This window comes from Scylla paramamosain, chromosome 23 (assembly GCF_035594125.1).
Source record: "Scylla paramamosain isolate STU-SP2022 chromosome 23, ASM3559412v1, whole genome shotgun sequence".
Taxonomy (NCBI): Eukaryota; Metazoa; Arthropoda; class Malacostraca; order Decapoda; family Portunidae; genus Scylla; species Scylla paramamosain.
The window spans coordinates 20,788,056-20,802,722 of record NC_087173.1 but is presented as its reverse complement, the minus strand read 5'-3'; the positions used below and the strand labels follow the sequence as shown (position 1 = coordinate 20,802,722).

The window sequence follows — 14,667 nt, the reverse complement described above, 5'->3', positions numbered from 1 at the left end:
ACAGACGGGCCACCAAAACACTGCCTTGGATGTGGTGGAGCAAATGAATGTGTGCCGTGAAGCAGGTCTGGAGAGGCTGTACCGCTGGTGTCAGGGGCAGTGTTGCTCCCCAGACCCCTCACCTTTGCTCACACAAGCCTTAGCAGCTCTGCAGGAGAGACCAGTGCTTTTCAAGTGAGCATGTTTCCTTTATTACACACTTCAGTACTGTGTCTTTCTCTTATTCTTGTCTTTGCATGCTCTGATCCTCATTTCCTCCTCAAATTCTCCTCTTATCACACACAGACAGCCTCGTTAGGCCCAGTAGGGCTGTTGCTGTCTGTTCTTTCCTTTGTATTCCTTTGTATTACTTTGTCCTCTTATTCCTATCCTTACTTTCCCTCCGTACAAACCTTAAATGCATCTTCCTTCCAGCCTGGTGGTGGAGGAGTGGGTGGTGGTGGTGAGATGAGGATGGCTGGTGAGGGGCTTCCTGGATGCTCTCACCATAGGAGGACCTGGAGGAGCACCACGACCCATACAGCTGCAGGCACATGACCCCCCCTCTGCACTACGTGGGGGACATGCTGGCATGGGTGCATCAACCCCTCCCTTCTGAACGTGAGGCGGCCCAATCACTTTTTGCCAAGTGCTCCAATCTAGGTAAGCTGAAGGATAGAGTGTATATTTGTAATTGAATAGCAGGCCTTCAAACCAGCAACTAACACTGACTCTGCCTTCAGATCCAAAGAACAAACAGTACCCTGAATACCAGCCATTATACCATCAACTGACACTGACTCCCTTCAGACCCAACAGAGGAGACAAGGAGTACTGTGGCCAGCGTATCGGAGAGTGTTTGCCGTCCTCCTAGAACCAGAATTGAGCAGACGATTGTGACAGACCAGCGTCGGGAGGGAGGCAAGAAACCCGTCATGTTGTACAAGATAAGCAACCTCCTCAGATTCTATCACAACACTATTTTGCAGGTACATGGCTTAGCTGGTCAGTTATTCCTGTTTTTTTATCCTTATTTTAAGATGAACATGGCTTGGGTGTAACTCTGTAGCTAGATTTGATATTATTGCCATGTCATTCCTTGCATGCTTGTAAAAAGTTACTAAAAAGGGGGAGTAAGAGCACTGGGTACCTTCTCCTTTGTATCGTTTATTCCTAGGATGAGACAAGATGTTATATGTTGTAGGGGCCGTGTGTCAGCTACCCTGCTTTAATGGGGATATAATAGATAGACTTTAAAATAAGCATTCTTAAGTATACCATTTAATCCTCCCTGTGTTGTTCACTCAGTCACCTCCTGCTCTCCTTCAGTTCTCTTCTACCACTTGTGTCACCATGCCTCCTTTTCAGCATTCAGTTGATATTCAGCTCATGTTTCTGCTTCCTTTTAATGTTCATCTCATCCCTGCAGGTGACTGATGCAGGACTGCTGGTGGCCACTCTTGATGAACTCCACCAGCTAAGCTACAAGATGTTTTTATATCAGCACTGCAGAGTCAAGTGAGAACCACGACATCTTTTGTAACATCACTGTCACTTGAGTAGAGTATAATAACATATGTTGAAGTAACACTATATGAAATATTTAGCCAAAATCTTTGTTGTTGAAAGCTGATTACCATCTGTTGAAGTTGATCCAGAATTTTAATTATTTGAAAGGGTGATCAGCACCTCTTGTTACAACTGAGCCAGAATCTTAGTCATTTGAAGGGTTATCACTCTCTTGTCAAAACTGAGCCAGAATCTTATAGTCATTCAAGTTTGATTACCTGTCTTTTGGTGCCACCAGGTGAGCCACGTGAGTGAGTGAGAGGATAGAGCCGCCAGGAGAGACACTGGCACCCACACCTGGAGTGGCACGCACCCTGAGTCTGCTCACTGAGGTGGTTACTGCCGCCACTGTGGCTGACGACGCACACCATGATTGTAAGCAGGTGAGGGAGCCATGGATGGAGTGACAGAGGGATGTATGAAGGGTTGATTTCTCTGTTGTTTATTTATTGATCTACTTTCTGCATTTTTCTCTCAAGTGTGAGATCTTAATGCACTTCCACAACTTTTTTGTACTATTTTTTTCATGAGACAATTCAGTTTTTTATTTTTTATTTTTTATTTATTTATTTATTTTTTTTTTTTCATAGTTATTTTGCATGTAGTGAAGGAAAAATGCTGCTTCACATGTTTACCAAAGAGACTGGTGTGTAAGACAAGAGGTTATGTGCTTACCGACTGACTGCTTGATTGTCACTTACCAAAGAGCAGCAGCAGCAGCAGCAGCAGCAAGCCTTTATTGCATCAATAGGACCACTTACACTGCAGCATGAGGGAGAATTGTGGAATTGTGGAGGTGAAGGACAAGGAGAAGAGAAAACAGAAAGAGGAAAAGACAGGTTTTGAAATAGATGGCAAATTTAAGTGTTCTATCCATTACCTCATTGTCTTGTATCCTTTGGCAGATTGTGAGTTGTGTGGTGGATCCTCTGATGAATGCGATAAGTGAGAGTGCAACTGGACTGGGTGCAGTGGAGTCTGCTGTGTATCTGCTCAACTGCTTCCACCAGCTGCACACCACTGGGGATAAACTAGAGATGATCCAGGTAAAACATCACCTTTCATTCCTCACCTTCTTATGAATAACTTGATGACAGTTTACCTTGTGAATATCTCAGTGACTTCATGAAGTGACTGCCTGCCTTATTGTGATCCTTTTATGCATGTTACTTGTTAGTTTTCAGCTTTGTGTAGTAAAATGTTATGTTTCATGGTGACATACACATATGTAGAAAACTATACCACATGTAGGTCTGATGGCTTCTTGCAGCTTCCCTTATATTCTTATTCCATTGCTGCTTTTAAAGCTCTACTCAAGTTCTCTCCCCAGCTTTCCTCATCTAATACAGAAGATGTGTCTTTCCCCTCCAGGGACAGAATGACGCCCAGCTGGACACACTGAGCCAGGAGCAGATCAATGGGGTGTGTGTGTCATAGCATGGGAGTGGCCACCATGTACCCACTGATCACCAACCCTCCCACCACACCTCTCTCCCAGCACCCATCGTGTCAGCCTTTGGCCATACAGGCATTCATGGTAACACTCTCTGCATGTTAATATTGACTATAGGCAGCATGGCTAACCTGGGCAGAATGGTTCCTCCCTATCTGATGTCATGCTGTACTTTAACTTATGCTCTTTCTCATTGAGCACATTCACCATAAAGCATTGAATTCACCCATAGTTGCTGGTCTGACTATAGCTGTATGCTGCACTTATGAAAATTACCACTTATGGAGTATTTTTGTTCATACATTAAATCTTACCATTCTCAAAACTATACATTATATATTCCAAAATGCTACACTTCTAAAGTTGGTTTTTGCTTGTAAGTTGTCTGTAGAAATTTGTATTCTAATTTTTTAACATTGTAATCCAAATTTCTATAACTGCATACTTTTAGTCATATAGAAATATACTTTTTTTCAGGTGTTATGATATATTTATAAGTAATAATTATAAAAGTGTCATGTAACAAAGTATGTTTGCCTTTCTTGTGTTGTTCATAAGAGTATAAGGAAATATTAAACACATTCACTTAACTTAAGAGTGAACAGCAGCACACCTTGAAGACTTCACATCCCTAAAATACATATGCTCCTCATCCTAGACCAAGCTGGATGGGTTCCTGGCTGCCCCTGACCATCTCATGCTGCCCCACACCAGGCTGCTGCTCTCCTCCTCCTCCTTCAGACGGTCCCTGCAACAGCGCACAGCAGAGGCAGTGTGCACAGTTTACAAGCAGCTGCATGATATAGTCCATAACCCAACCCATGGCTACACAGACCCCAGTTCCCTCCTGCCCAGTGACCCTGAGACTGTGAAATGACGTGAAGAATGACTGAGAATGCAAGGAATGCAAGAAAAGGCATGAAGTCTGGATGTGTGAATGTGCAAGGATAGGGCATTGGGAAATTTGAGGATGTGTAAGGAACTGAATGAATGGCATTTCAACATAGTCAGAATGACCGAGACACACTTGAAAGATGATGTGAAATTGGATGGTAGTAAGTATGTGATGATTGGAAAGGGACAGAAAGTTCAAGATAGGGTAGGAGGAAGAGTAACTTTTTTTTTTTTTTGTATAGGAAGGAAAAGAACTTCAGAATAGAAAAGTTAGATATAGGAAACTGTGCCATGAGTGAGGAAATTTTAGCAGCAAAGGTAGAGTGCACAGGTGAGCATGGGAAGTGTGAAACACTGGTGGTGATTGTGGTGTGCATGACAGTTGACGGGGAGAGAGCAGCAAGAGAGAACAGCAGGAAGTATGGAATATTGAGGAAGATCATAAGAAAGTGAAAGGAGAGAGTAATGATTATGGGAGACATGAATACACACGTAGGTATTTTAGGTGAGCGGATGCATGAGAATGGTGAGAGATGCTTGATGAGTTTGTGAATGACATGGATGTGGAAGGAAGTGGAAAAGTGAGACAGAGTAGTGAAACTTGTGGGACTGAGTGAATAGAAGAATAAAATGGAACAAAAGAATATTCAGAGTGGTAAAGAGAGAAAGAGGCCCCAATGTATGAAAAGTGGTATAAGGGAAGCCTGGGTGATGATTTCTTCCGAGCTAGGGCACAGTGTATGTGTGTGAATGCAAGGTGTTAAAGATGGTTTGAGTTCTGCAGCAAAGTATACCGGATGTGTGACATTGGAGAGGATGAGACGGTGGAGCATATGGTGCTGGAGTGTGTGAAGTATGCCAGAGACAGAAATGAGATGATGCAAGTGGTGCAGAGGGAGCTGGGGAAGGTCAGAGTGAAGACAGGAAAGGAATGGATTGGATGGTGTTGCTGCTGGGGATGTGTGGGGAGACGAATGAAAGGATGATTGAGGCAGTGAAGGAGTTCCTGGAAAAGATGTGGTGTATTAAATATAGGAATTAGTGGTGTGAAGGATGGTGTCTGTTTTCTGTTTGCCTTTTTTTATTTATTTTTTTTCCCTACAGGAGTTGCCGATACTCCTGGACCAGGAGCAGTCCCGAACCATCTGTAACATTAAAATGAAGATCAAGATGATCGAGATCAAAATCAAGATCATGGCTGTCTTGCTCCGCTCGTCTTTCATCCAAGCATTGCTGCCAGTTTCTAGGTTTGTCATGTTTGCTTTTCTTACTTTTGTTTTTATATTGTGTTGAGTTTGGTTATTTTTTTTGTAATAGGTCCATTCCCTCATCCTTCCTTCCTTCCTTCCTTCCTTCCCCCTAATTCCGTAAGCAAGCTTGGGGACCTGGTGGGAAAGCAGGGTTTTAGGGTAGGGGAAGCCAAATTAGGCCAAATTTGTACATTCATGAAAAGTTTAAGGACGAAACGCCATGTTTCGAAAACTGGGGAGACCTCTAGTCTAACCTAACTTACCTACTCTAACTGGGGTGCTTCGCCTTGCCAGTTACGTCAGGCTAGGCTAGGTTAGATTAGCCTGGTTAGGTTAGATTGGTTTAGTTTAGATTAATTTCATTGGGTCAGAGAAGGTGGTGATTTGTGACTGCCGACTGGCGGCCATGGGCGAGCCCTCGAGGGGAGGGGGGGTACATTGCGAGTGAATGTTACTGCTGCTATTTGTGAAGATGGAACTATTTTCTTTCTGGTGGACTTCAGTCTGTTTTGTATTAATCTACTTTTTGTTTTTATTGCAAATCATTAGTCTTTGAAGGGATGGGGCGTCAGGGGTAAAAAAATAAAAAAAACTAATGATTTGCTGGAAAAGCATGCAGAGTAATTCAAAATAGGCCAAAAACTACCAGAAAAGAAATAGATAACACCATGGTTTAGAAGCTACAGGACATTTTGATATGAATGTGGTACAAGTGGTAAGTGGGGGGAGTGAGGGGAGGAGAGGGTAGCAGTGATGGGTGTTGGCATCATATGAGGATGTTACTTGATTACACAACAAGGTTTTCATAAAATAAAGATATAACTGAATTCAGTAATACAGTGTCTTGCTATAGCAAATAATAACTAAAATATAACGAATGTCACAGCGACCACCTGGGTGTTGCAGGACATTGCAGAGGAGGAGGCAGTAGACACCTGCCGAAACGATAATTACTCCCAGTGAGGTCTAAAGCACTGTTCAGGGGGTGCTGTGAACTTATCATTAAACCCAGCTGTGACCTCACTGAACGTTTCCCTTTGTGTCTCACAACACAAGGGGGCAGTCACAGCCTGCCCTCTAAAGACAACTCTCTTCCTCCACACAAAACTACAAGCACCTAATAACACACACACCCTTCACTCAAAAATTTTAAAATCATGGCGACTCCTACACCAGCCTCGGAGTCCCCATCTGGGGAGGGGACCATAAATGTCCCCAGGTCGGACTGCCTTTCCGTCGACGACCCTAAGTGTCTTGACACCCCCTCAACTTTTTCTTCATTAACTTCTGCAACATTCGCGGTCTAAGATCTAAATTTCAATCTGTAGAACACCACCTCTCCTCTTCTAAACCTCATCTTCTTTTCCTCACTGAAACTCAGGTGTCTGAGGCAACTGACAGTAGCCCCTTTTCTGTTCCCTCCTACTTTCTCTATCCTCATTTTCGATCCAAAGCTGGATGCTGCGTTTATGTGCGCAATGACTTAACCTGCTCTCGTACCCACGCTCTTGAATCTTCCGAGTTTTCCACCATCTGGCTACGACTACAGAGTCATTCTCATACTAAATTTATCTGTGCTGTATACCTCTCTCCTAACCCCTCTGACTATAAGAAATTCTTTGACTACTTAACTTCCAAAGTGGAGCACATTATGACCCTCTTCGCTTTTGCAGAGATCTCCATTCTTGGAGACTTCAATGTTCACCACCAGCTTTGGCTTTCCTCCCCCTTCACTGACCATCCTGGTGAACTAGCCTACAACTTTGCTATCCTCCATGACCTAGAGCAATTGGTGCAACACCCTACTCGTATTCCTGACCGTCTTGACCTTTTCCTGACCTCTAATCCTTCTGCTTATGCTGTCACCCTTTCTTCTCCGTTGGGCTCCTCCGATCTCAATCTCATATCTTTATCTTGCCCTATCACTCCAATCCCTCCTCAGGATCCCCCTAAGCGAAGGTGCCTCTGGCGTTTTGCCTCTGCTAGTTGGGGGGACCTGAGGAGGTATTTTGCTGATTTTCCTTGAAATGACTACTGCTTCCGTGTCAGAGACCCGTCTTTGTGTGCTGAGCGCATAACAGAGGTGATAGTGTCTGGCATGGAGGCGTACATTCCTCACTCTTTTTCTCGTCCTAAACCTTCTAAACCTTGGTTTAACACAGCTTGTTCTCGTGCTATACATGATAGAGAGGTGGCCCACAAAAGGTACTTAAGCCTTCCATCACCAGAATCTCATGCACTTTATATTTCTGCCCAGAACCATGCCAAGTCTGTTCTCCAACTAGCCAAAAACTCCTTCATTAACAGAAAATGTCAAAACCTTTCAAGATCTAACTCCCCTCGTGATTTCTGGCATCTAGCCAAAAATATCTCCAATAACTTTGCTTCTTCTTCTTTCCCTCCGCTACTTCAACCAGATGGCACCACTGCTATCACATCTATTTCTAAAGCTGAACTCTTTGCTCAAACCTTTGCTAAAAACTCTACCTTGGAGGATTCTGGGCTTGTTCCTCCCTCTCCTCCACCCTCTGACTACTTCATGCCACGTATTAAAATTTTTCGCAATGATGTTTTCCATGCCCTCGCTGGCCTAAACCCTTGGAAGGCTTATGGACCTGATGGGGTCCCTCCTATTGTTCTCCGAAACTGTGCCTCTGTGCTTGCACCTTGCCTAGTCAAACTCTTTCAGCTCTGTCTGTCAACATCTACCTTTCCTTCTTGCTGGAAGTTTGCCTACATTCAACCTGTTCCTAAAAAGGGTGACCGCTCTAATCCCTCAAACTACCGTCCTATTGCTTTAATTTCCTGCTTATCTAAAGTTTTTGAATCTATCCTCAACAGAAAGATTCTTAAACATCTATCACTTCACAACCTTCTATCTGATCGCCAGTATGGGTTCCGTCAAGGCCGCTCTACTGGTGATCTTCTGGCTTTCCTTACTGAGTCTTGGTCATCCTCTTTTAGAGATTTTGGTGAAACTTTTGCTGTTGCCTTGGACATCTCAAAAGCCTTTGATAGAGTCTGGCACAAAGCTTTGATTTCCAAACTACCCTCCTACGGTTTCTATCCTTCTCTCTGTAACTTCATCTCAAATTTCCTTTCTGACCGTTCTATTGCTGCTGTGGTAGACGGTCACTATTCTTCTCCTAAATCTATTAACAGTGGTGTTCCTCTGGGTTCTTTCCTGTCACCCACTCTCTTCTTATTATTCATTAATGATCTTCTAAACCAAACTTCTTGTCCTATCCACTCCTACGCTGATGATACCACCCTGCACTTTTCCACGTCTTTTCATAGACGTCCAACCCTTCAGGAGGTAAACATATCACGCAGGGAAGCCACAGAACACCTGACTTCTGATCTTTCTAAAATTTCTGATTGGGGCAGAGCAAACTTGGTATTGTTCAATGCCTCAAAAACTCAATTCCTCCATCTATCAACTCAACACAACCTTCCAGACAACTATCCCCTCTTCTTCAATGACACTCAACTGTCCCCCTCTTCTACACTGAACATCCTCCGTCTGTCCTTTACTTATATTCTGAACTGGAAACTTCACATCTCATCTCTAGCTAAAACAGCTTCTATGAAGTTAGGTGTTCTGAGACGTCTCTGCCAGTTTTTCTCACCTCCCCAGCTGCTAACTCTGTACAAGGGCCTTATCCGTCCATGTATGGAGTATGCTTCACATGTTTGGGGGGGTTCCACTCATACTGCTCTTCTAGACAGGGTGGAATCAAAAGCTTTTCGTCTCATCAACTCCTCTCCTCTAACTGACTGTCTTCAGCCCCTCTCTCACCGCCGCAATGTTGCATATCTAGCTGTCTTCTACCACTATTTTCATGCCAACTGCTCTTCTGATCTTGCTAACTGCATGCCTCCCCTCCTTTTGCGGCCTCGCTGCACAAGACTTTCTTCTTTCTCTCACCCCTATTCTGTCCACCTCTCTAACGCAAGAGTTAACCAGTATTCTCAATCATTCATCCCTTTCTCTGGTAAACTCTGGAACTTTCTGCCTGCTTCTGTATTTCCACCTTCCTATGACTTGAATTCCTTCAAGAGGGAGGTTTCAACACACTTATCCATCAATTTTTGACCACTGCTTTGACCCTTTTATGGGACTGACATTTCAGTGGGCATTTTTTTTTATTAGATTTTTGTTGCCCTTGGCCAGTATCCTTCCTACATAAAAAAAAAAAAAAAACTTGCCACTGATGTGCATGCATATTTAAATGTCCTGTAACTTCTGAACCATGGCATTAAAAACATTTCACCATAGAATATTCCCAATTAAAAATGACTTGATCTTTCATTTCTTAGAATATATGACTTTCCTCCCAGGACACTACATGTATATATATTTTTATTGGACTGACAAAGAAGAGCATTATTTTTTTTTCATTTGGTTCTCCAGGTTAGCGGCACAACCAGTATGCCTGACTCGACCACTTTGCCGAAAGCCACCAGAAGATTGTGTGAGCATGGTGGTGATGCCAGACCTGCTGCCACTGTCAAGAATGGTGAAACTAAAGAAAAATCAATTAAATCTCAGAATCTGGAAACCCAGATAGAAGACCATAAGCCACTTCAGGGGACAGAGGGAAAGAAGACTGGAGAGTCTGACTAACATGTCTTAAAACATGAGTCCAGTGTAAAAGAGAAAGCTGCTGCAGAGAAACAAGACAAGAAGACATCTAGCCACAAGAAACTACATGATCTTTCATCTTTGGCTAGTGTGAGAACACATATGTTTACATAGATTGTGGTGATTTACCTTTCAGAACTGACATTAAAGCCTCTTGTTGATTTTGATTAGATTGAATACATTGCATTTATTCATCTCTTTATCTACCTTCTACTGCCTAGCATCCTCAGGGAATGGCCTAAGGAGGTGGTCATGATGAGAAAGTTTCCATTTCTATGAATCCAAACATTTATTTCCTTGCCTGCTCACTCACTCTTCTTATCCTTGCACTACTTTTGCATGCACTCCTTTACCTCCTTCCATCTTCCAAGTGGCTTCCATCTCCTACTGTGAGCTTAGAATTTTACTTATGTATATACCTCTCTTCTAAAACTTAAATAGTGCCTTATCTTTTTTATTTGGCCAGATTACTTTGGTGCATTTTTTCATTCATTCCACCACTCCATAGTTAGCTCAATTTGCATAAGATTTCATGCTGCATCATTCAAAAAAGGTTTTTTATTCTCCTCTCAGATGGGTAATTTCTACATCATCCACTTGTGGTTGCTGCACCATCTTCTACATCTGAATCTGTTATTATAAGTGAATGAGAGTACTATTCCTGAAGTCCTGCTTACAGTAAATTCTGCTAATAGATTTTGCTTGATAAGTTCCACTTTGCATTATGTGGTAATTAGTACATAATAAATACTATACATGCCAGTGCTGGATGGCATTGATAACCTAGTCTCTTGTTATGTTTTCATAATATTCACAAATATAAATATGTATGTTCATGTTTTATTAGTATTGTAGAATGATGGGTGCACCAGGTGGTCATTTTAAATAGTACAAAATCTTTGTATCATATTGAAAGTCCCCTAATCTCCAGACTGACCCCACATTCCTGTGGAGCCTCAAGTGCAGCTGTCACATCCCAAAGCTCGGAAGAAGACCAAAACTGCAGGAAAAGGCAAATTATCCCCGGTATCAGAGCCTGACCTTGGTGAGGACTGTACTTGTACCCTCATTACTGTAGGTTTCTTATTACCTAATTGTCATTCATATTGTTAATTTTTGGATGCTGCAGTAGTTAACATCTATTTTTAGTCAATGTCTGTTTATGACACAAAACTGGTACAAGTTTAGGTCTTAGTTTAGGTCTAGACACTTAAACATGTGACATTTAAAAAACATGGTGATAAGTAGTGGGTGGTGTTTAGAGACATGTACATTATTCTTTCACCATGGTACAGGTGTGATGTTTATTATAGTTTGTTTAATAGGTTCCTGCCTTACATTTGTTGACAGAAGTAAACAAATAAAAACTACTATCTACAAGTAAGATGCAGTGGATGCTGTGCTTACAAACAAAGAAGTGTTAACATGCTGTACTAGTTCTAAGGAACTTTGAGCTTTCTTGTTTGAAATCATAAAATTGTAGGCTGTAATATAAGATTTGATTAGAACCATTTGTTGTAGTGGTGTGCTGCTATTCTTTTAGTAATAATGAAATCTGGGCTCAATTTTTCAGAACCTGAGCTTGTTTTAGCAACCAAAGAAGTGGCTAAAAGTCTTGGTGGGGATGTGAAGGAAACTGAGTCTGAGCTTCTGTCCACCTTGTGCCTCCACTCTTCAGAGACTACCACTGGCACTGCCCCATCTCTCAGGTGAGTGTTGATGCCTCTTGGCTACATTGATGCCATGATATCTGTTTGTGATTGGATTGATACCATTGCAGTACAGTTTAGTTTCTTTTAGGGCCCAAGGAACTGCTGCAATGCTTGTCTTCTTTTGTTGTGCAGGATTTCATGTTAATGTTCCTGATGCCTTTGTTATGGTAGTAGTAGATTAAAGAAGATAATGTATGAAAATTTCTATTGTCATTTTGGTGTTTATTTATTATGGAGACTGGTATGCCCAGTTTTGTGCAGTGACATTACTTTTGTTGTTATGCAATTTCTATCCTTTTTAGTTTTATATCATGTGTGTAAGATAACCCCAAATTTCTGTAGTTGCATTCTTATTTAAGCTTGTACCAGTTAGTTAAGATGATACCCATATCAAACTATAAGTGGTATAAGTGAATAATTGCTGGATCTTTCCTGGCAATTCTGTTTCTTGCCTTTATATCTGATCATCTTATTATCATCATCTTCAGTCTCAGCTTAGTAGAGATTGAAGATATACAATCTTAAACATTCTTCACCTACTTTCAGTTAACGAACCATTGTCTACATTTCTTATAGAGATACATATACTACTGAATCTTTTCCTTTGTGCATTATTGTTGTCTTATTTGTGAGGTAGAGAGGGACAACAGTGTCAAACCATCAGACAGCAACTCTTGTTTTGGAAAAAATATCCTGCCTGCTGAAGCTTTTTGATTCTGACCTACATTTTGGCTGAATGGAGTTATATTCTGGTAGACCAGACTTATAAATGAGCTATTATAGTACTGGTGTTCAGCCAAGAACTGATGTAACCTAAAGACAGCTCTGATGCATGTGTCTCTTTACACTATTTCACTGCAGTGTTAGTGTTCCAACAAACTTAACTCATGATACACTCCAACCCATTAAGACAGATCACTGTAAGTAACAATTTGGAAAAGATGAATTATGCAAATTCATGTTTGGCAAATTTTGTGCAGTTTTTTACTCATTCTTGTACTTTTAGATTTTGTAATCAACGCTATTGTATTCAGTGAATTTCTTCAGTGTATGTACTTATTGCAGAGTACCTTTTTTGATAAAAATACATTTGTGGCAGTTCTTTTATCCTATCTGGTAAATTTTCTTGCTCCACTGACATTAGTGGCTGTGCATAATTTCTCTTGTTGCAGTGAAATTGTTTGTGGGCATGAAGGTGGAGAGAAAGCCACAATCAGGGATGGAGGAAGTGCCATGTCACCTTCCTTCTGGTACCGAGGTCAGGCAAGGGTACCACGTTGACCCGAAAGACCAGCCCCGAGCCCTCAAGCCCTACATTCAGCCTCGGGATTCATCTGTGCTCAGGTTTGTTGAGAGAGGTGTACATGAATGCTATGTGAATTAAGATGGTCTCTTTCTGCTCCCTTCTTTTGATAATTTCAGTACATGCTGTATTTCATGACTTGATCCACTGAAAAGGATGCTCATAATTAGTCTGTGTCCTAAGGGAATACCTCATAACTCCCATAAAAAAAAAAGTTTGTGGTCTTTTGACTTGAAGTTTTGGATTAAGTTTTTAATGATTATCCTTATTTTGTTTCCAAGGAGCAAGGAAACATGGACCTTCTCTGTGTCTTTACTGAAACATTACTGGTCCAAGGTTTTGGTGGGCCTGTTCCATGTAGCTGCCTTGTGCTGCCCAACATGTTGTACGTCATACATTTTAGATAAACTACTGTTATTTTCCAGGTCACAGTGTTTTCTCTACACCACACTCTATGTGCAGGGCTCATGTTGATCTCTTTGGAGGTCAACCTTTGGGGATATTTAAGAAAAGGGAAGAAGATACCCATGGACCTGCTGCTCCAATATCAGTGTTGCCCACATGGGAGAGATTGTACCTACATGAGCTGGAGCAGAGTATGCAGCATCCTCCTAGTAATGCCTTTGTGGAGATGATACAGTGGACTTAGCAAGGCAAGCTGTGGACCTTCCCCACTGATAATGAAGCAGGTATAGTTATCTCAACACTAACTACCTTAAGTAAAGTATATAGTTATACAAATTATTCAAGAAAATGCTCTTTTAATTAGTGTGTCATTTGGCAGTTTTCTGTTGTTGTATTTTTTTGTTCATATTAACAACCAAACATAAATAATTTCTCAATGCCTTCTCCTTCCATCTCAGCAGGTTTGGTGGAGGAAATGAAAGTGGGATTCCATGAGCATGTCTTCCTTGAGAGACACTTGGAAGGATGGTGCCCAAAACGTGGCCCCATCAGACACTTCATGGAGCTGGTTTGCACTGGACTCTCAAAGAATCCTCATCTAACTGTGGAGCGAAAACAAGCACATATTGAATGGTACAAGAACTACTTCAACCAAAAAGAGAAGTTGCTTAAAGAGTTGGGAGCTATAGAGGTTTCATAATTACAATTGGACAATGCTGAGTATTTCAAGGCAAGTTGCCATTCATGTTTCTCTTGTAGAATTTTATTATTGTAAATTTCAGGTTTTATGCACAATGGATGCATGCAGTATTTGCTGGTGGATTAGATACACCTCCACATCACACCCATATTTTATAAGGAGATTTTGAAAAAGAGAAAATTTATTGTGTTTTGAGAGGGGGAGGGGGGGAATTAATCATCTGACACAAATGATTGCTTTGCCACAACAGAACCAAGTCTTTGATAAATAGTGTTCAGCGCACTACTTCTGAACACAGATCACCCCATATCCCCTTAACCATATTTCACTACCTCTTCTGTGTTCTGTATTAGATGCAGGGTAATTTTTATTTATTTTTTTCCCATCTAATCCAATAGAAAATACAGCAGATGCCTGAAGACCTTGTAAATAATCAGAATATATGATATATTGTTGTTTTCATTTCCCTACCATTCCTTGCCCTTTTCTTTCTTTAATCACCTTTTATAGGCCTTTGCAGCACATAGAGGATGACTCTTAATAAAAACAGAGTAAAACAATTAATTAACAAGATTGCCTATAACAAGATAAAGAAATTAAGTTAAACCCAAGTAATACTTACTCCCAATAATAGACAAATTCTTGGTTTGGGCTAGTAGTGTCGGAAATAGATTGATAGAGATATGCAGGGATGAATGGAGAGACAATTGACACATGGTCCTCACACTAAGCTGGTAATTATTATATGCTGTTGACA

The 14,667-nt window shown here is 41.4% G+C and overlaps 2 protein-coding genes across 2 annotated transcripts in view; both read left to right on the top strand.

The window, feature by feature from the left end:
* The window catches only part of LOC135111962 (conserved oligomeric Golgi complex subunit 6-like), a 19,509-nt gene extending 5,151 nt beyond the window's left edge, over nt 1-14,358 (top strand). Inside the window, exons 5-18 of the mRNA XM_064025641.1 lie at nt 5-174; nt 415-642; nt 790-968; nt 1,409-1,497; nt 1,787-1,931; nt 2,454-2,594; nt 2,920-3,085; nt 3,660-5,142; nt 9,560-9,880; nt 10,722-10,835; nt 11,364-11,499; nt 12,675-12,846; nt 13,231-13,494; nt 13,669-14,358. Coding sequence (XP_063881711.1) covers nt 5-174; nt 415-451 — 207 coding nt within the window. The 3' untranslated portion in view covers nt 452-642; nt 790-968; nt 1,409-1,497; ... (8 more) ...; nt 13,231-13,494; nt 13,669-14,358. The remainder of the gene's footprint in view (nt 1-4; nt 175-414; nt 643-789; nt 969-1,408; nt 1,498-1,786; nt 1,932-2,453; nt 2,595-2,919; nt 3,086-3,659; nt 5,143-9,559; nt 9,881-10,721; nt 10,836-11,363; nt 11,500-12,674; nt 12,847-13,230; nt 13,495-13,668) is intronic.
* On the top strand, nt 534-2,985 carry LOC135111961 (conserved oligomeric Golgi complex subunit 6-like). Its single transcript, XM_064025640.1, has 6 exons — nt 534-642; nt 790-919; nt 1,348-1,497; nt 1,811-1,931; nt 2,454-2,594; nt 2,920-2,985. The coding sequence occupies exons 1-6, from the start codon at nt 534-536 to the stop codon at nt 2,983-2,985; spliced, it is 717 nt and encodes a 238-aa protein (XP_063881710.1).
* Nucleotides 14,359-14,667: the final 309 nt, after the last annotated feature.